We start from the raw sequence: 20,177 nt of genomic DNA, 5'->3' as shown, positions 1-20,177 counted from the left end.
AAACTGTCACTGTATCCGAACGGTCAACCGTTGAGTAATTCTCATTCATCGGATACTGGTGTGGGTGACCGCCAGCCTAGACATACTGGTGGCCAATTGATCTAGAAAAGAATATGGGTTAGCTACTGAGGATGAAAAAAGCGAGAAGCCCGACTATTGTTATGTTTGTCCAAGAAAGGAGCATATTTTTTTCGATAGAGGTGTGGGTCAATATCAATTCTGGGTAGCCCTTTATTATTCAACAAGCGAAGCAATGAATGCTGTGGAAGGCAGCTACCAAAAAATGATATTATGTAAAATGTATGATTATTGCTTGTAAAGGCATTTTATCCGTATCTGGTATCGAACGAGAAGTCCGGCTGTTGAGTTGTGGCTCTCCGGTCCTCCCAACCACAATCGACGGGCCATGGCTGAACTCTACTACAGAAGGACTCGTCACAACTCGGCCAACCAGTGTGACATGCCAGTAGTGGTGCGGCCTGGTCTTGATGAGACAGCAAAACCATCTGAAGACTTCCGGTGGTCACGGTGCAGTCTCAGCTCAGTGTCCGACCGTCGCCGACCGCCGACGAGCCCCCCCCCCCCCCCCCCCCGGCCCGTCGGAGGCCGGTGGTCGTCGGTCGGCGCGCGCGCACCTGTCCGACGACGCTGTGTCGCTCTCGACGTCGGCAGCGACGCCAGTTCTGCTGCCGCCAGCGGGCCAGTCATGAACCGGGCCGGGGTCATCAGCCGCCGCATCGTGAGTTGTCGCCGTCACTGTCGCCGTCACTGTCGCCGTCACTGTCGCGTCACTGTCGCGTCGCTGTCACCGTATGTGACGGTGGTCGGTGTCTATTAGCACACCGTCCTTTGTGTAGAGTTTGCCAGGGTGTGTTGGCCGGTCAGAGGCCTGGAGGGCAGCCTCTCACGCTTCCGAACGCTTTCGTCGTATTCGATGTGTATGAATGATGAGTGTTTTCAATGTATGAATGTTTGTATTTAATTGAAGTAATAATGTTCCTCGAACGAGCACCACGCTAGGTGAACTGTATGAGTTAATGTTTGTAAGTATTCGTATGTTCTCGAGGCATACCAGAGCCGCCGTGCGAGCGGAGAACTGTACAGATTGGCTGTCGCTGCAGCTCGAAGTCAATGTCGGCCACCGAGCGATGTTATTTCGATAGTCTGTAAATAGAATAATGCGCTAAAGTTGCTGTTTTTAGTGAATAATGAGGGCAAATGATAATATGTATCCGCTTGTAAAATGCTTGTGAATATGAATGTTATCAGTGTCTGAGCTCGAATGGAGCGATTTTCAGCCGCTGTGTGGAGGAGCGCGGCCATACTGCGGCCTCACAGTCCCGCTGACGGCGAGTAAATGACCGTTGAGCCGTGTAGTAGCCGTAGACAGCGAGCTGAGTGTGCTGTGCTGCACATGTTGCCACCGCATGGGATTGCTGCAGGCTCTGTTTGATGTGCTTGCTGTCAATGTATGATAACTTTGTTTGAGCTAATTGAGTATGAAGGTGAACGTGATAACAATACAACTGAACTTAAATATTTGCAGTATATATTATCCAATAATATTTCCGCTGAACACTGTTGTAGTTCAGCGATATCATCGTTTTGTTCGGCCAGCATCTTAACCGTCGTGAGGTTTAGCGCCCAGCGGAGACAGGTGATCAGAGTCGAACTGCCCATTTCTGTGGGGAACTGGAGCAGTACTATAATGCATACAAACACGATTTCATCGGATCAAAAATGATCACCGGACATAGACAAGTTCATAGTATTTGTTGTGTAATTATTTTAGGTTACAGAAAGTATAATAGAAAGTAAATTATCGCACCTAAAATAATCGAGATAATCTGATCCAACGTGGGAAACGGTTTAAAACAAGGGTGTGCCCAGCTCTGTAAAGCCAGATCTATTGAACCAGACCACCTCACACCTTCCGTTGGCAATAAGATATTATATATTAAATATAAGAATGTATAACATGTGACGTCATGGTAACGGGTCTAACCGCTTTCGACATAAAACTGTTTGCCAAAGTTCCATGCACTTAAAGAGGGTCATTGAGCAAAATGGTCGGTTGGATTTCCTCGGTTTTTCATCAATGATTCGCTCGGTATAATAAACCACAGCCAATCGTAGCGAAGCTTCCGTTCCCCTCGTGTTATCATTCTTTTTACCTGTCCTTGAAATATCAGGACCCCGACCCAAATTATTTTTACTCTGATTCTTTTATCGAGATTCGACGACGATGGCGATTCGACGTGAGTCAAAGGAGTGATCCCACGCTTGTGATTAGAAACGTGCTAACATGTGAAGTGATGTTTGGCCTATGGATTATGATTGGTTTCAAGGTCACGTGAAGGTCAGGTCAAGGTCATTGACCTTTGTCGACCTTGGTTGGCTCTTTGAATTTTACGGATACGGTTTATAAAAATTGCTGGAGATGATTCCGTATCTAGCTTTTATTTAAGCATTTGTGAACCAAATTTTAGCGTGCGTCGCATGCGGCGAAGCTGTCATTGGTGAATAACACCAAACCAAACAGTAAAACTAAACGCCTACTTAAAACAGCCAGCGGGACGACGCTGATTGTTGACCTAATCTAACCTGACCCTACCAATCATTTATGCACAAGTTGATTAGGTATTACTGAAAGAACGAATATCTATTTCAAAATAATGACCCCAAAATGCATTTAGAAAAATCCGCTTCGTGAAGTTCTAGCAGGTTCTGATTTTCCCGACATCGGATCATTGAAGTGACCTGCAAGTTTAACCAATGACCTGGACCTGAAAATTGGGTATCATTGGCTTTTTCTTATCACGAGCAATACAATTGTTTTTCTCGCGTAGCTCCAGCTCGGTCAGGGGCCGAACGGCTGGGGGTTCGACTTACCTCCCCAGTGGTGCGGGAACCGGGGGGGGGGGACTAGCGGGGGCTGAGCCCCTCCAACTTTTCGGCTGGGGGGGGGACTCGTAATGTATTTGAGCCCCTACAACTGGAGGAATTGAAATCGGAAATCTACTAACATAATTTCGTAGATTCATACATAGGCGCGGGGAACCGGGGGCAGTGGGGGCAGGTTGCCCCACAACTCTTAAGCTGTGGGGGCGGTGACCCACAACTTTTCATAAGGCCAGGAACCGTTGGGGCAGCATGTCCTCCCCAACTTAGGGGCTGTGGGTGGGTCACAAAGGAAGAAAGCATGTAAGGGAAAATCACCTCTTTCACTGGCTCGGCAACTTATTTGGCAGATTAAAACCTTTATTCCAGGCTGTCAAAATGGTAGTTTCTTCACTCAGCTGAGACGGAATACCTCACATTTTTGCAAACGTTTTCGTTTTTTTTTTCGTTGAAAAGGCCGAGGTGTGAATAATAAGTGGCCTAAAACCAGTGAGAAAACTAGATTTGGGGGTACCCTAGGTTGATCTCTATTATGGTGCAGCCCCCCCCCAAACTGGAAGGAGTTCCCGTGTCACTGTACTCCTCCCCGAAAACATATATGCACGTTAGAGGCCGTGAAAAGGCTAATGCGGGCGAGGGCTAAGATCAATTCTTAAAAGCCTTTAAGAGGAGCTACTAAACTGCATGGGGTCATAGCGCCATCAGGAATTCGAAATCAATTGCGGAATGGGGCGATATGAGGTGGTTCCAAGACGCGGCATGAATGATGCATCAGGTGCCAGCACATTGCGAGGATATTTACCGGACATTGGCGAACGTGACTGTCTTATTGCCCATGCAGTACTGATGTCATATCACCGCGGGTAGTTCCGTTACAACGAAACAGTACGGTACACGTGATATATTAGGCCTTCATCTTATAAGGGCCGGATGTTTGCATCTGAGGTGCGTTTTTGTGGCGATCCTGGGAGTCGCTCCAGCCAGGGGCGCTCCCGGAACACCATAAATTGCCGCCGAGTCTGGGACTGATGTATGTCATGCGTGCACTTTTCCACCTCTCTCTTTTACCGCAGTTCTGGACTTGGAAATGACATTTTTGTTGATCGGGAAATACGATTCTGAGGAGTACCAAGTGGATAACATGTATATTAGGGGTTATGGTTTTGTGCTTCTTCCCGATCCGCTCATGACGAATAAGCCTCAGTCTGCAGTCTCATGCTGAAACCCCCGAGTTGCTACGTTTTTTTTTCTGTGACCTTAATAAGGATCATGCTACATGTCACTGACTTTTTGTTTGGTTTTGCATACAGTCATTCTTGTCTGCAGTCCTCTCAATTTTTCCACAGCTCAACCAAGAGCGTGGCACACCTAAATGTCGCATTTTGAAGCTGCGTGTCGAAGTAACCGTCCTCGCCACTTAACCACGTCAATGATAATAATCCCGTTACAGCACTCCACTAATATCTGTGTATCATATCCCATATCAGCGCACAAAGCACAAGAGCAAACTTAACTCTGTACAAACTGAATCCTGTGTGCGTTACTGTTGGGTTCAATGTTCGTGTTAAAGGCTACCATAATAGGCGTCCATGATAGAATGCCTGTGCATTACATTTACGGATTTGGATATCCATCTCTAAACTTACGGTTTATTACATGGAGCACTGTGAAATCTGTTTAGTATCATGGAATGTCCTCAGCTAACGAAAGCTGAACAACACATGCATTCGTTTTTCAACAGAAATGTTCGCCCAAATGGGTGGGCGTCGGCCAGTTTTCCATTTCGGCAGGCAAGAGTTTTGGTCAGCTCGGCAGGATATTTAGTCAGGTCAGGGAGGTCAGGTAGACTGAAAATGCTGGCTGTCCGTTCAAGTCAGTGGCCAGAGTGGTCGGCCGAGCCGACCACTCTCGCTGATATCTGTAAGAATCTTGGGCCGAGTATAAATAGGCCGAGCCAGGTCGACAGACCGGTAGGATCCTCAGACGCCAGGTCGGTCCGGTCAAGGCCACCGGTCGATAAGGTCAGCACTCAGCCGGTGGTCAGACTAAGTCTGTGGGCCGGTTCGGTCAGGTCACCAGGCTGGTCCGCTCAGGTCAACTGGCCGGTCCGTTAGGGTCACCACGGTCAGGTCACCAGGCCGGACCGGTCGGCAGGTGTCCGCCGGCGGTCTCTCGAGCTCTGCCCTCGCTCAGCGGCCGTCACCACAGGCCGTCTGTCGTCGCGCTAACCACCGTCAGTTGGCGGCAGGCGGCCCTCCAATGGACGGAAGAGGAGGATCAATAGATGGTTTCCCCGTAACCGGCGCACTATGGGTCCGATGCAGGAATTAGCACGCCAAAAATGATAACTGCCATTTAATGGCTGCTTTTACATCAGAGATGAAAGCCAGAACATCCGAAATGGATTTTGCGTGATTTCTAAACATGTAGGAACCGTGTGACATGTGATATGTGACGTGTGTACCTACAGGGTGTCCCAGAATTACCCGGACATTTATTTTCTGGCTAAAAGTACGATTGCGCTCGATTCTAATGATATACAAGCATCATACTTTTATAAGATATCCCTTAGCTATCGAGCTTGGGGACTGTGTGCTTTTGGTGACCGGTAACGACTCGAGTCAAGTATTATCCAGAGTCAAGTAAGAGTAGTACTTTTCCGTTTTCAGCTTAAGCCACTAATAGGCAACCATGGTGAATCAACTCCCGTTTTCAACTTTGTAAACGGACTTTCGGCATGGTTTTTGCTGGAGAGCTTCAGCAGCTCATCTGCAAGCAGTTAGGATTGAGCAAAGCGCAATTATATCAGCTAACGAAGCCAGAGAGAGCAAGAGATAAACCTGATTGACAAGCTTGGGCTCGGCCAAAAAGGGCCATGCACCAGTTGTCAAACGGGTGGTTGCTTGTCATGGACAACAAACGTCACTGGACACTGATCTAGCTAAAAACTAGCTAAACGATAGATCAGGATTATCTAAAGAACATCAGTCTACTTTCCACCACTATCTTCGCAAAATTTTGGAATTTGGGCCTTGGGGTCCCTCGCCTGAAAAATATGCGAAAACTACGGGAAAAGCAGCGAAAATCACTACAATTCACCCCAAAAATATAATATATACAACCAAAAATTAAATTGAAGCACACACTTTGTGGTCTAACGAAGGTATTCTGTCATTTGAACCGCCCGAAAAAGGCGTGTGTGAACGTCAGATGACTACAACGCCCCAACAGCAGAGACGGCCAGGCACCCGTCGAAAATCAAATTGTGAGACATTTTGAGCCACCGTGCACTCATTGGGCTTGATATGATGGCCCAAAGACAACCGTTAGCACAGAGTACTACTGCGGTAATATTCTACCACTAAAAAAACTGGATGCCGTAAGCCAAATGGCCATGAACGGGTTTGTTTTGGAAACCAAATCTGTTGGAAGCCAAAGGTCCTGCCATGTTCAGACATGGAGTTTCTCCACTTCAGATGTAAAAAACGCGGCAAAAGTGGTGTAGGCAGCAATTTTTGTTTTGGGGGATAATGCCTTATGACCTGGGAACACTTTGATGTTAAGTTTATCTTATATGATCGTATTATCCTCCGGCAACAGGTCAAAGAAAACAGGCCTTCACCCAGTTTCGGGAGAGCCGTAAAACAACTGAGACCAGCAATGGCTGGCATTTTCAATCATTGTCGGCTGATCTTGTAACAAGCGCATCTATTGCATGTGCTACTTCACAGCCACCCTAGTTGACTATATAGGACAATAAAAAGAAAAAAGCGCAATCATGTTTGCCTTATTTTATACGCTAATTAACAATGTCCGGGTAATTCTGGGACACCCTGTATATAGTAGTGCTGGACGTTTTTATGTCAACCGTTTTCAGGTTGCAGGCTCTGGCCTCTGACAGACAAAATGTCAGCTGAGTCCAATTTTGGTTTCTTGACAGAAAGCGATCTTCATTGCGATGAGCGGCTATCCATTTTTCCTTTAACTTGTTAAGCAGCTTTCCCAGTGCTCGAATGTCATCAGTCGTCAATTGAACATTCAAAATACGAGCAATGCTAGCTGAAAAATCCTCTACTTGAACCGGCCCTACATCTGGACTGGTCAAGACGGTGTCAAGAATGGCTTTGTAAGCAATACACATTGCTTATCTGCCTGTTTTGCTAGTGATGGAACGACAAGAATATACGTGCGCTCGCTACAATCAAGCTCAAACTACCCCGGCCACGTGGGTACAGTGGGCCGGGCACGCGGTCAAACCGCCTGAGGGCCAGGTCGCCAGACAAGTGCCGAAATGTCCGGAATTCGGACCGCTAACCCGAAAGAACTGCCATTTTTTTTTTTTTTTTTGCAAAGCCATCAGTTATGAGTTTCTGTCATACATTAGTCGTATCCACCAATACCCTGGTATTTTTGCCTTTGTGACCCTGCCGCAGCGCTCGCCGGTATGTCACAGCCGCAGCTAAGCGCAGTGACATCATTGGAAAAAGCTTCATAACTTGCTTCGTCGCAGGTGGACGCAGCTAAATGACCTTGTTTCTGGTCAGGCAAGTATTGGGGAGCAAGGTAATACCAAAAATACCGGGGGGCATTGGGGGGCATTTAGTATTGCTCTGTATTTGTAAGTCTCTTGAAGCATTGCACACACATCTGTGACATGGATATTTAAATTAGCTGTGACAATAAAAAAGCAATGACACAGCTCACTTTTTTTGCATTCATCACATTGTCCAAGCTTCAAATTATTAGTTTTGACCAAATATTTCCGTTTAACTATTATTTAGAACCGCCTATACTCGGATAATTCCAACATCCCTTTTCTCTCGGACGTGGACAAGGCAATGGCGTTCCACGATATGTGTCAGTTTGCGATGAAATATTGGGTACATGTGACATTTTTGGCAAAAGTTACTGCTGTGTTCGCAAAATATGGACATTTTTACGTTATTTGTGTCACATTTCAAGCCATTTTGAGAAAGTCACTTAAATCATTTTTGGCGTGCTAAATCGTGCATCGGACCCATAGTGCGGCGGCGCGGGCCTGGCGCACTATCTCGGCCAGACAGCTGCTCGGTGAGGCGGGCGGCTGCACTGCCCTGCTTGTGAGCCAGTAAATAGACCGCGCCACTGCCGCCGTGCCCACACTGCCAACCGCTCTGAATGAAGACCATTCCGTTAATACAAGCTCAGATTTATTTGACAAGCATCATGAAGTGTTCAGCGAAGGGCCTTATGGACTCTCAATCTCAGGAGCCGCTGAAGGCAGACAGCGATGTAAAACATGCATGCATGTCAGCACGTTACATCATTGTTGTGTCTGAGCAAACGACATGGAATATCTCCGCGCCGTTTTGTATACAGAGCATCGCACCATGTGTGCTCCATCTGGTTAGGTTAGTAGCTTCCACCTTGACGTTCAACGTCCAAAGCTATTTAGCTAGAACAAGTTCTAATGCAACATGGGTAAGCATAACAGTTACCTAAACACTCATTAAAAAATAAGCTCTTTAAAAGGGTTATCCATAAAATTGCGCCACAAGATGTGTTTGAAAATTTCTGCTGTCAGGTAAAGGTGTTAAGTAAACAATCAAAACTGTTAAGTCAACTGAGCAAATGGTAGGATCTTAGATATTGGCTACAAGGACCTAAGTACCTATGTTCCTTATTCCATGAGCTGCCGAATACTGAGTAACCTGCCTTGTCAAAGGGCAGACGGACTGCGAACTGTGTAAGCTGCCGGGGGCTATCAAGTGGTGATCAAGATCCTGTGCGTGGCGTCCTCAGCGCGGCCTCAGAACGCGACCCACTGAGGCACTCTCCAAATAGCGCAGTCTAGAGGTCGTTGAGCTGGAAGTCGATGGGTCTGTCCGGCATGTTGATCAGCTTCATCACCTTGCCGAACTCTGGCGTGGACGTGGTGATGCGGAACTGTCTGAGCAGCTGGGCGGCGGCCACCCAGCTCTCCAGCTCGGCGAACCGGCGGCCCACGCACATCCGCGGTCCGTGGCCGAACGGCAGGTAGGCGTACTGGGCCACCTTCTGGTACTGGGGCGAGGAGCGCAGCCAGCGCTCCGGCAGGAACCGCTCCGGCTCGGGAAACAGGTGCGGGTCGAGCGCCATCAGCATGCTGAGGGGCACGCAGCGCACGCCGGCCGGCACCGTGTACCCGGAGAGCACCAGCTCCTTGGAGAGCACGCGGCCCACGCCGGCCGTCACGTGGTGGATCCGCAGAGCCTCCTTCAGACAGGCCTTCAGGTAGGAGAGCTGCGGAATGGTGTCAGCCGTCGGCTGGTCGCCTGCGCTGGGCAGGGCGGCGAGCACCTCCTGTCGGGCGCGCTCCTGGCACTCGGGGTGCACGGCCAGGCAGTGGATCAGGTAGGTGAGCGTCGTGGACGTGGTGTCGATTGAGGAGAGCAGCAGGTCGCCGATGATGTCCGTCACCATCATCAGCTTGCGGTCCGAGGTGACCTGGTCGGCCACCATGGCCACCATGGAGCCAGCTATGGGCTCGGCCAGCGCGCGTCGCACGTACTGACTGCACGTGTCCCAGACCACGTCTGTGGAGCGCGCCATGCGCCGGTACAGCGGCGTCGGGAACAGCCGCCACAGCGGCACCGCCTGATTCAGCTCGGTGAAACACTCGAACAGCTCCATGGTGCCGTTGAAGAGACGCGCCGCCTCGGCATCCCGCTCGTAGATGCCAATCGGGGCGCCTAGCGCCATCGTGTTCATACTCTCGAAGGCCCACAGCTTGGCCGACTCCTGGAAGTTGGAGACGGTGTAGGGCGGCGCCTGCTCGGTCGACTGGGGGCCACCGCGCACCGAGCGCAGATGTCGGATGAACATGTCGGCAGCGTCTGTGATCTTGTCGACGTAGCGTAGCGCCGACTGCGGGCCGCCGAGCACCGTTTGGCCCAGCTCCCGGTACTCCTTCCATTGCTCACCCTCGGCTGCAGCGATTCCGACACCCAGGCCGCGCGAGGTGCGGTACGCCGCGAACGCCTCAAAGTCCTGCCGCTTGGGGATCGGTCCGTCGGCGAGAAACACTTCCTTGACGTCCTCGGGACGTGCCAGGAACAGCATAGGCCGCTGCCAGGGCAGCTCGATCTTCCAGATGGGTCCGTACTCCTGTCGGCAGAGCTCCAGCTGCTGGATCGCCGGCATCTTGAAGTAGCGTCCTCCGGGCAGCATGTGCGGCAGGTTGCGCAGCAGCGGCACCACCGAGGGGCCGGGCACGGCCGAGAAGGGCAGCGCGGCCGACGCCGCCGCCGTCGCCGCCGAGCTGGCGGCTGTGGATCGGCAGAGGTGCAGCGGCGGCGGCCGGTGCCGCGGCAGGCGGCTGAGAATCGGCACTCCGCCGGCGGCCGCGGACTGGAGGCCGGTCAGCAGTCTGTGCCGTGCCATGGCGAACGGGGTTAGTGGGTTCCCGAGCTGCTCCTGATGGGCCCTCAGCGGCGACTGGAGGGCTGGGAGATGCGGCCCTAGATGGCGAGCTGCGGCTCAACCAGCCAGACGCTCAGTCAGCCACCGACTACTGACGCCCGGCAACGCCCTGTCGCTGATTATTGAGCGATGCCGACCGTGCCGGCACTTGTGAATCTCGGCGCACGCTGCGTGAACAGCCGTGCGTCCTGACTGAACTGTTCCGTTGGGAGTTACGCTGGGCTGACGGGACGCCGGCGCACGGGCCGCTCCTCTCCGTACAGATCAGCTGCCGTGCCGCACTCCAAGGTCAGCGCTGAAGGTCGGCCGCCGTCGCCGCTGCGACTGGTCCGACAAATCTCACACCTCTGTCCTCCCGGGTAACAGCGATAAAAAACCTCGCTCACACTTACTATCGCCACCGCGCTGTCGCAGCTCTCCCCACACTGCCGGCTCTGCTCGCACTGGCTCCGAGCCTGCCCGCCCGCCTGCGGACTGGTGTAGCGCGGTGCACGGCTCGGCCTCCTGTCCGGTCCGGTTCGCAGTGATTTGCGGCGCTCTGCGCTCGGCCACCGACCCGCGGCAGACCCCGCACCGGCCTACCGACCCGCGGCAGACCCAGTCGCTGACTGCGCCAGCCGGAGAGCGGAGACGGGTACTGCTCCACGGCGGCCCCCGCCGGCCAGGGGCGGCGCCAGCAGACGGGCCAGGGGTGGGGCCCGGGGGTGAATCAGGGTCCGGGAGGTGGGGCAGGGTGCACTGCACGTTACGGGCCAGCAGGTGTCCGAAAGATATCTGATTGGGGATGGAAGGTAATGGAAAGGTGTTTGCTAGAGTCCAAAGGCGTCAACTGCAATTGATAAGTACTTGAGAGATAGTTGTTTTGGTCAGGATAGGCCTTGATATGTAATATGCATATGCCGATATGATTTGCAGAAATGCTAACCGACGTCGCTGACAGTTCACACCATTATTTTACTTAACAAAACCTGACCACAAGCTATATTGGCGGTAAAAAGAAATAATAACACTGATGATAGGACACATGGCACTTATTATGAAAACGCCTCGTCATCATCGTCATTCGGGCTCAAACTGGACAAGAGTCCAGCCAAGGGGTCAGCCATGGGAGGCTAGGACTCATGATGGAATAAAAAAGAAATGTGACGCGCAAGGGCGGGATGCAGTAAAGTGGGTCAGGTGCCTGAATTAAACACATGTGAAGAAACATACACAGGTCTTAGATCGGATGCACTCGATCAGCATATTCTCAGCTGTCGCCACCTTCCCAGGGAGACCAGCAGTGACATGGCTGCCCGGGGTCGCGCCCCTCAGTGCGCCACTTACGGATCTGCCGCGGGCAATACGACCAAATGTAGACCGGGCACGCCCATTGTACTGACGAAGTAAAATCGGTGGCTGTTAAAAATTCTGGCTGGATATGCGGGCGGAGCCATGAATGAAGCAGAATATGCAGAAGAAATAACCTGGGACAAATACATTGGGCGCCGCACCTTATACGTTCGCTAATCGATCATTCAAAAATATGTGTTTTTGAATAACTAGCCAATTACATTCGTACTTCTTCGATGATTGAATCCGGCACTTCGCATCTTTTTTTTAGCTTGCTTTACAGTTGTGCGAATCTTTTAGTTGATGGACAAAGTAAAGTATGAACGATGAACGATTATAATTTTCGAATGTGAACTTCTGCTGGATTCAACTGGAGCAGCAGAGAGCTGTCTAATCGGAACTAACGAACCAAATCACGAGCTCAGGGGACAGTGTTTGGCTCAATTTCAGGTCTCGCCTGATTGATAGGGTGCTGGAGGCTTAGGTTAGGCAAGACAGTTTCTCGTATAAGATGTCGAGCTCAGCAAGGATTACCTTTTATAGGTATTCCAGAAAATAACGAATTGGGCTCGATGTTAAACTATAACCAAGGGTACTTTCATGGACTTTAATATTTTCTATTGGTGCATGATAGTGCCGTTTAACTTTTCAAGTTATTTTATGCTCCTTATTATGGAAATATGTCTGCATTCCAACGGATTAGATTGTAACGAGGTCAGGGATGAGTTGCGGCCAGCAAGGTCATGGAATGGTCAACGAGACCGTCCCAAATCGGTTTGCCTTGCCACTGGATTATATATGTGAGCTGATGTTTTTAGTGGTTTGGCGAAGGTGCAAAGATCGCCACAAATGACAAAAGTAATAATGTCTAGCATATTTTTTTACGTTGTCTATATAGGCCTCATTTGTTGCTTTTGTATGTTTATTTCGAGCCTTTTAAATAGAATGATTCACTAGGACTAACCCCCACCTAGCAGAAATTGTCGTGCTGGCCCTGCCCTCTTCCCTCCGATCGCGTAATTCCTGGTCTATGGCAGAATTTATAGTTCGAAGCTCGAAGTTTAACGTACGCACATGGTCGCATACCGCCGGTCCCCTCACTGACTTATGCTGGCTATAAGTATAAGCCGATGCTGGAATGTATAGGTATTGTTAATCAAGACTTTATGAAACATTGAGAGACACACATTTTAAGCTCTTGCAGTTTCGTTTAAAGGAAGGTCAAGGTCATGACATCGATCATCCATACACAACTTCTCGGTATGACGGCTTGGCTACACATTGCACAAGTCATAAACTTTCTAATTTCTTTTGTCTTCCAGAACCCTCATGAAATAATGGTGGCAAGTTCAAATGCTGTAGCGCGGCTGGGTGCTCCAGCAGGACACCTTATCCTCATTAGGTGATGGCGCCGGCCGGCGTGCATTCCAGTTCGTGCGGCACGCGACAGCGGAGTAATCCGCTACCCGGTGCCGACTGGTCCATTACTCGCAGCGGGCCCGGGCCGGAAGGAGTCGCCCGCCGCGGCTCAGTCGGCCCCCTGTGTAGGAGACCTTGACCGGACCAGTGAGTGATGTCGGCTGTCACGCGCTGTCACCCCCCCCCCCCGTCTGTCCTGTCAGATCAGCCTCAGCCACACCTCACAGGAACTTCGCTCCAATGCTCTCACCCCTTTCTCGGCACCCCGCCTCATAACCCCAAGACAGCGACTTATGTAGACGCGGAGGCTTTCCGCTCAATGACCGCCAAGTATCTACAGTTGAGGTCCTGTTTCCGGGCTATCATTTCCAAAGTAGTGCGACGTATTCGTTGAGTAAGTGCCGCATTGGTGCTGAATGTCGAATTTCAAAGTCGTTCGGTGCATCCGCTATGCCCAGCTCCGCGGCCTGTGAGTGGAGAGGCCGACCTCTGAAGAGAGATCCGACCTCTGAACGCTGGTATACGAGTAATTCCGACCATTGTGACATTGTGACATCCTTTACCGCCTTTACGTGGCTCCTTCTGCCCCACCCCGCACCCTTCCCCACCGTCTCGTGCGCGGGGCGTCACGTCACGCCATGCCGTCACGCCGGCGGCCCGGGGGCGACCCCCGCCAGCGGGTGGCGTCACGACACCGACTCATATCACTAATACGGTGCACGTCGCGGCGCTGGTGCCGCTGCAGGGAGTCGTGACCCGGCCGCCCGCAGTCAGTGGAGTGTCGCGTCCGATGGGCGACGGGTCTGAACTGACGGTCCCGAGTGGTGGTGACGTGACGGGTGTGACACGGTCGGATATCTGTCGTGTCTGTGACGGTCGGACTCAGTGTGACGATAGGATCCACTGCTGCGTCTGTTACGGTCATGTCCCTGTCACGTCTTTATGTGATAAGGTTCGCTGTAATGGCCAGGCCACTGTTGCGACTATCAAATCCAGTGTGACGAAACCAGCCGACTGTGACGGCGCCCTCCCCTGCTCTGGTTTTACGCAATCCTCCCTGATGGCGCACCAGTTCGGGCCGACGCACTTCACCTCCTGTACCAATCTCCTGCGAACAACTCTCATCACGACCTGCGTGTCAAATCGGCCCGCTCCTCTCCGACGCGCAGTGAGAGGAGCGGTGACCCGACACTGGTAGCTGACCCTGCTGACTGGGCGCCGCTGACCCACCCGTGCCCCGGCCACTCCCATCTCCAGAACCTCCCGAAGGCATTCGGGCGCTCATGTTCCTGGCCGCACCCACTTATCGCGCACCGCTCCGTCGGTATCGGATGGACGCTGCGCCGCGGCCGGGCCCATTGTTCGGAATTGCACTGCTGACCAGGGTGCTGTTCGAGCAGCCGCCGACCACTGCCGACACGCCCCGTCATTACTCCAGGCATTGCGTAGGTCCTCGAACCTTCTCCGGTGTTCCTTTCACCTTGCCTCACCTAGCCAATGAAAAATGATAGGAAATTTGTCGGAACTTTGTCTTAATCATTCTTCAGCCTTCGCAAAGCAAAACATCCTCTAGGCGTCTTCTGACATAGATAGCATGATTCATGCTAGGTGTCTATGCTTTGAGTTTGGCTTTCCCGGCTAAAGCGTGCTTTGCCTACTGCTTATTTTGGCAACATCTGACGGGTGTGATTTTGTAAGCACCTACCTGTTCATGCTTTCAAAACTGAATCACGTTCACTATATTTTATATGCTGGGCTAGGTGCTAAGGCTGTTGCAATTGCTTTGGACAGACGTTGTAGTTGCAAAGATTAGCTCTATGTAATCTAACGTCCGTTATCTATCTAGTCCTATAGGCGACTGCGGTGGAATGACGACTGACGAGGCGCTAGCACCCGTGTTAAGGAAGTTGCAAGCGTCTGTACAATTTCAAGTGTGGCTTTTTTATTTTTGCAACCAAAATCAAATCATGATTAGTTAGTGGTAGGGTGTAATGAAGTAAAAAAGAAAAGGAAAACAAATTAGGTCTAGATTGAAGAGCGGCTATGTGGCTCTCCCCAAAGTGAAGAATGCAGTATTGAACTTTTTAAACGGTCTATGTGTGTCAATGAAAAAATGTTCACACGTACCTACGTTTCGAAATTTTGAAAACAAATCCCCCCGGTTTTTCATTGGCAGCGAGAACAAGTCACAGCGTCTGTTTTTCCTTTTTAACCCGCGCCGGGCCGGTGCTCTGAGATTCCGCGCCGGGCCGGGGGGTGTCTGAACACCCCCCCCCCTTCTAACTCGGCTCCTGGGCCACGTAGCGACACGCGGTAAGCGGCAGTCGAAAGAACGTCCAAAATAAGGACGAAAACACTTCGGTCATTTTTTTGGTCAGGTCAAAGGTCAGGTCACCAGAGGTCACCAAAGGTCAAATGTCCACATTTTCAACATTTTGGAAACTGCCAACGGCTATCTCGGGAACCGATAGAGCTACAGCGCCGCGGAAAAGCGCATTCGATAGCCCTTTTACAGACCTTTCTGAATAATGTTCTCAGATTTGACCTCAGGTCAACGGTTTAGCCTCCAGGGGGCAAAAACTCCAAAAATAGCCGTTTTTACGAAAAACGTTTTTTCGGCAATAACTTTTGACTCAAAAGAGCCATGACATTACTTTTGCCACCATCGTGTTCCTCTCGTCGAGACGCGTCGAATGAACTATAATTTGACCTTGAAAGGTCAACTTGAAAATTTGACCTCAGGTCAAGGTCATGACCTGACTGGAAAAGGTCATGTTGCATATCAGTCGATCCGCAACGTCGAGCCGAACACATCTAAGGCGTTTTCAGCGCTCTAGCACGTCTCTATCAGAAGTTATTAGCGAAAAACTGTTAGATTCTGTTCGTGACCTGAGATGACCTCGCGGACATAACGAGGGGTCACAGTTGCCATTTTCCGGTTCAGTGAGTCCATTTTACCTACATCTCGATGTTTGAGAGTGTCTAGAATAACGTTCGTGCAAAACAGACGCTTTTCAATTTTCTCCCATTGACTTATAATGGAGAGGTCGCAAAATTGACCTGACCTTAGGTCACCGATAACAAAATTCCGAGATATACATTTTATAGATAATGTTGCTCTAATCAATTGCTGAAAGTTTCAAGGCAATCGATCAATCGGTGTAGCTATGACGAGCATTCTTATTTTTTCTGAGGTGAGGTCACTTGGCGTGACCTGGTGACCTGACCTAAGGTGATCTGGGTCTGAAATTTTCACAACATGTGCGGAAAAGATGCACGAACAGGTGTGCCAAAAACGGCGGCGCTCCGCGCCGCCGTTTTTTGAGATATCTGCGAAAAACCGCAGGGGGGGTGTTCAAACACCCCCCCCCCGGCCCGGCGCGGGTTAACCCTCGCCCTGGCAGGGCCTTTTTCATAACACGGCCTGGCAGGGGGGGTCGATGCGACCCCCCTCGCGATTGGCTCCTATGGCACCTAGAAACACCAAATTTGGTAGGTAGGTGGGCCCCCTGGATTTCTCGCCCCTGTGCAAATTTGGTTGTTCTAGGTCAATATTTAGGGGGGGGGGTTGGGGGGTGTAAATGTAAAAATTTCGCTCAAAACAGGTTAAAAGTTTTTCGCTTATAACTTTTGACCTAATTAAGATAGAGCAAAAAGAAAAGCACCAGTGAACTCAGCACGTCAAGGCCCGTCGAATGATATACTTTTTGGCTTGCTTAAGTGCACTTAAAGTTTTTCTTAATTTTTAAGTAAACTTTAATTAATTAATTAAGTTCAAGTTAACCAAATTGCATCATATCGCATATCATTCGATTCGGCTGATCACCAGGAACACAATGACACCATTTTTTAGCTCTAGCGTCATTATGTGCCAAGTTATTGGCAAAAACGTCATTTGACCTCAGTTGACCTCATTTGACCTGACCCGTGGATAAGTACACCAAAAAAAGAAGCACTAAGTGACCTGCTGTTAAGTACTTTGGTTTCAAAGCACAAAAGTGATAGAACGAAGCGGATACCTCCAGTATTTTCCGAATTTAGTATTTTCCCATAGGCTTAACATTACGACGTAATGACCTCTAACTGACCTCAGGTCAGTGACCTAAAAAAAACCCGAACTATATGTTATACAACTCGTTGAACTTAGCACATCCTGAAAGTTTGAAGGAAATCAGTCGAAAACTGTGAGTTGGACAGGTGCAAAAAGAAAATTGAAATTTGACCATGACCTTGTACCGGTTTTTCTGACCTGGTGACCTGACCCAAGGTCACCCGGACCTGAAATTTTCAGGTCATATGTAAAAAGGTTGCCCCATAGGCTGTGCCAAAGTTGGCGGCGCTGCGCGCCGCCGTTTTTACGCTATCTTCGAAAAACCTTAGGGGGGGGTCGCATCGACCCCCCTGCCAGGGCGAGGGTTAATACAGCGTCTGTACACGTACGTCTTAGCTTGCGATATAAAAGGGGAAGGCCCGTAACCATCGCGCATGGACCCAGTTCGTGTTCAAAAACCGAAAAAAAGATATTTTAATTTGATATAAATGGGAAATATATATTTTCATTTGCCCATTTAAAACTCTAAACCGATAAGCATGTTCCCGGTTCCGGTGTTCAGCAATCCGCTCTACCATTTCGGGACAGATACATGTATTGTATTTTGTATTTCCTGCTAGACTTAAAAGACTTATTGATAACGATGGGATTGATTACCATGGGACTGATCACGCTGGGACTGATCACGTTGGGACTGATCACGTTGGGACCGACCACAGCAGACCAGTTGCGATGCAGCTGGATGACTGACAAAATTGGTGTGCGGACTGATCAATGACGGAGGGATAGGATGCAGCGGAAGCTTTAGACCAGAGGAGGTAGGACTCACTTTGGGACTCACTGTGACAGACCAGTGACAGTCGCACTGACCGTAACAGAACACAGTTAAACCGTGGTAGACCGATGCAGTGCAGTGGAGTGACCCAGTAGTCCGATGCCAGTGAACTGATCGACGAACGTGGCAGTCCGGGTGGCAGTGGACTGATCGTGGCAGTCCGGGTGGCAGTGGACTGACCGTTGCAGCCCAGGAAAGCGTTGGACTGACAGTGGCAGTCCGAGCAGTGGTGGACTGACCGGGGCAGTCTAGAGTAGCGTTGTACTGACCGGGGCAGTGTGGCGCGGTGCGGCGAACTGACTGAGTCAGTCCGGGCAGCGGTGAACTGATCGTGGCATTCTGGCGCGGCGGTAGACTGACCGTTGCAGTCTAGATTAGCGTTGGACTGACCGGGGCAATCTGGCGCGGTGCGATGGCCGGCGTTCTCGGCTCGCTGATGCGCCATACTCGCGGTCGGCTGGATCTGAAGATGGAGCAGCGTTTGAAGCGCCTCCAGCAGCAGCGACAGCAGAAGGAGCAGCAGGAGGGCGGTCAGGAGCAGGGGGCGGAGCCGGAGCGTGACCCGACCCCGGTCAGCTGGGCGGTGCCCCCGCCCCCTGAGATCGACTGCGGAGGCACACCGCGCAGACTCGTAGGTTGGCCGCCGGGTGGCAGTGCAGCCGCCCCGCGATTTCAGCCTTAGTGAGAGGCAGACACTTCTATCGGTCCTTTATAAGCCTCATTCATGCTCGATAGACAACTGTACGCTCCAAAGCTATCCCTCGTGGTCCTATTCTTTTTGAAGCCTTCCTTTCTTGATGTGCTGAACGATGGATAGGTGTTAAATACCTACCGTAAGGGCGAAGGCTGAAATATCAGCCTATATGTATATAAAATAAGGGCGAAAGCTGGAAGCTGGCATTACAAATATCAAACGCTTTCTTAGTTCATGTGGAAGAGTTCAATTTCTAAGTTTGCGGGAAATGCAGTATGAATGAGTATACCCCCACTAGGACGGCACCTAACTATCCCTTAAATTCAACAGTCATATTTTATTACTCGAATCTTCCCTATTGATACAATATATACGAATTCCGATAGCACGAAGACACCGACTACTCATTTATTTATTAGGTAGGTATGATGAGGGGGCTATGACATACCAACCATATGTCGCGCACTCTTATTGGGATCATGCTTTCACCAAACTTCGATAACCTTCACGCCATCCTCCAATGGTGCCACATTGAAGCTTTTATTTAGATCCAGTCTGTCACACACAGGGCGGTCGGTTCTCAACTGCTGTATTCGGTCAGCCCTGCGCGCCCCCAGACAGGGCCGCAGTGGCGCCACCAGGCATCACACATGGTCGGTTGGTCAGAGGCGCGGTCAGGGCGACAGGAATGGGGAACGATCTATCGCACAGTCCATATAAGGTTTGAACATTTCGTAATCAGCGGTCTCGTCTTTTTAGCTTGACTGACCCATGGGCAATTATAGAAGACGATGTTCCTGTTCGATACCTAGCCTACGGTGGCTCAAAATAGAGATATCTTACGTCATTATCACGCTAGCAGCGCGTCGATACATTCCTATCGCCGTCGGTAGTATTCCATAAGATGAAATGTCCGATATTTTATTGATATCGTACCACTAACTACTGCTACCTTGTTATATAATTGGAGACATGCAGGCATGCAGACGCTCTGCAGTATGATGTTATTGCTCTCGCACAAACTGGTATAACGGTGAGAGCAGTGCCAATATAGGTGACTGTCCGCAAAGTTTTGCCCGGCACTTGTTCTAAAAATGCATTTTCATCTGTATCTTGTTGTTTTGGACGCATACCGTTTGTAGAAATAGACTCAATGATGCTCTGACGACTGCCTCATAAACATCAAAGCGAAAATATGCCGGCAAAATATGCAGCCAGTCGGAGTTAACTACCGTAAATTATTCTTTCGCGTGTCATGTATGTAAAATGATGAAACGAGGGACGACTTCAGAAAAAAATGAACCATTTCTGCAGAATATATTCGAGCGATATGAATTCACCAGCGACCTGAAGTAATTATCACATACGAATTAGGGCTGACTGCGTCGACAATTAACAATCTGTTTGTGTGTCTGTTTCGAGTGATTACAGTTCGCTCTTCGTGTCTGTTTCGACAGTGACACCGTCCGTTACTGTTTTGTATATCTGTTCCGACAGTGTAACCA

General features: G+C 50.2%; 2 protein-coding genes across 6 annotated transcripts in view; one reads left to right on the top strand and one right to left on the bottom strand.

Moving 5' to 3' along the window:
• Positions 1-20,177, top strand: part of LOC122376670 (neo-calmodulin-like) — a 125,755-nt gene that overhangs the window by 92,143 nt on the left and 13,435 nt on the right. The window contains exon 1 of one of the 5 annotated variants that reach the window (XM_043356610.1): positions 667-739. The exons of 3 other annotated variants lie outside the window; for them this stretch is intronic. In XM_043356610.1, the coding sequence (XP_043212545.1) occupies positions 707-739 (33 nt within the window). In that variant the 5' untranslated portion in view covers positions 667-706. Of the gene's footprint in view, positions 1-666; positions 740-18,021; positions 18,610-20,177 lie in introns of those variants that run through there. One more of the 5 variants, XM_043356581.1, reaches the window with a different exon arrangement.
• LOC122376661 (cytochrome P450 CYP12A2-like) lies at positions 8,074-10,973 on the bottom strand. The gene has a single exon (XM_043356569.1). The coding sequence runs from the start codon at positions 10,300-10,302 to the stop codon at positions 8,731-8,733; it is 1,572 nt and encodes a 523-aa protein (XP_043212504.1). The 5' UTR covers positions 10,303-10,973; the 3' UTR covers positions 8,074-8,730.

The sequence above is a fragment of the Amphibalanus amphitrite genome, unplaced genomic scaffold (assembly GCF_019059575.1).
Source record: "Amphibalanus amphitrite isolate SeventyFive unplaced genomic scaffold, NRLGWU_Aamphi_draft 000042F_arrow, whole genome shotgun sequence".
NCBI lineage: Eukaryota > Metazoa > Arthropoda > Thecostraca > Balanomorpha > Balanidae > Amphibalanus > Amphibalanus amphitrite.
Note: the sequence above shows the minus strand (reverse complement) of the source record. Positions and strands in the feature narration are given on the sequence as shown.

Bases quoted from the DNA above. Each gene is read 5' to 3' on its own strand.
- LOC122376661 (XM_043356569.1), bottom strand. From the start codon at position 10,302: ATGGCACGGCACAGACTGCTGACCGGCCTCCAGTCCGCGGCCGCCGGC.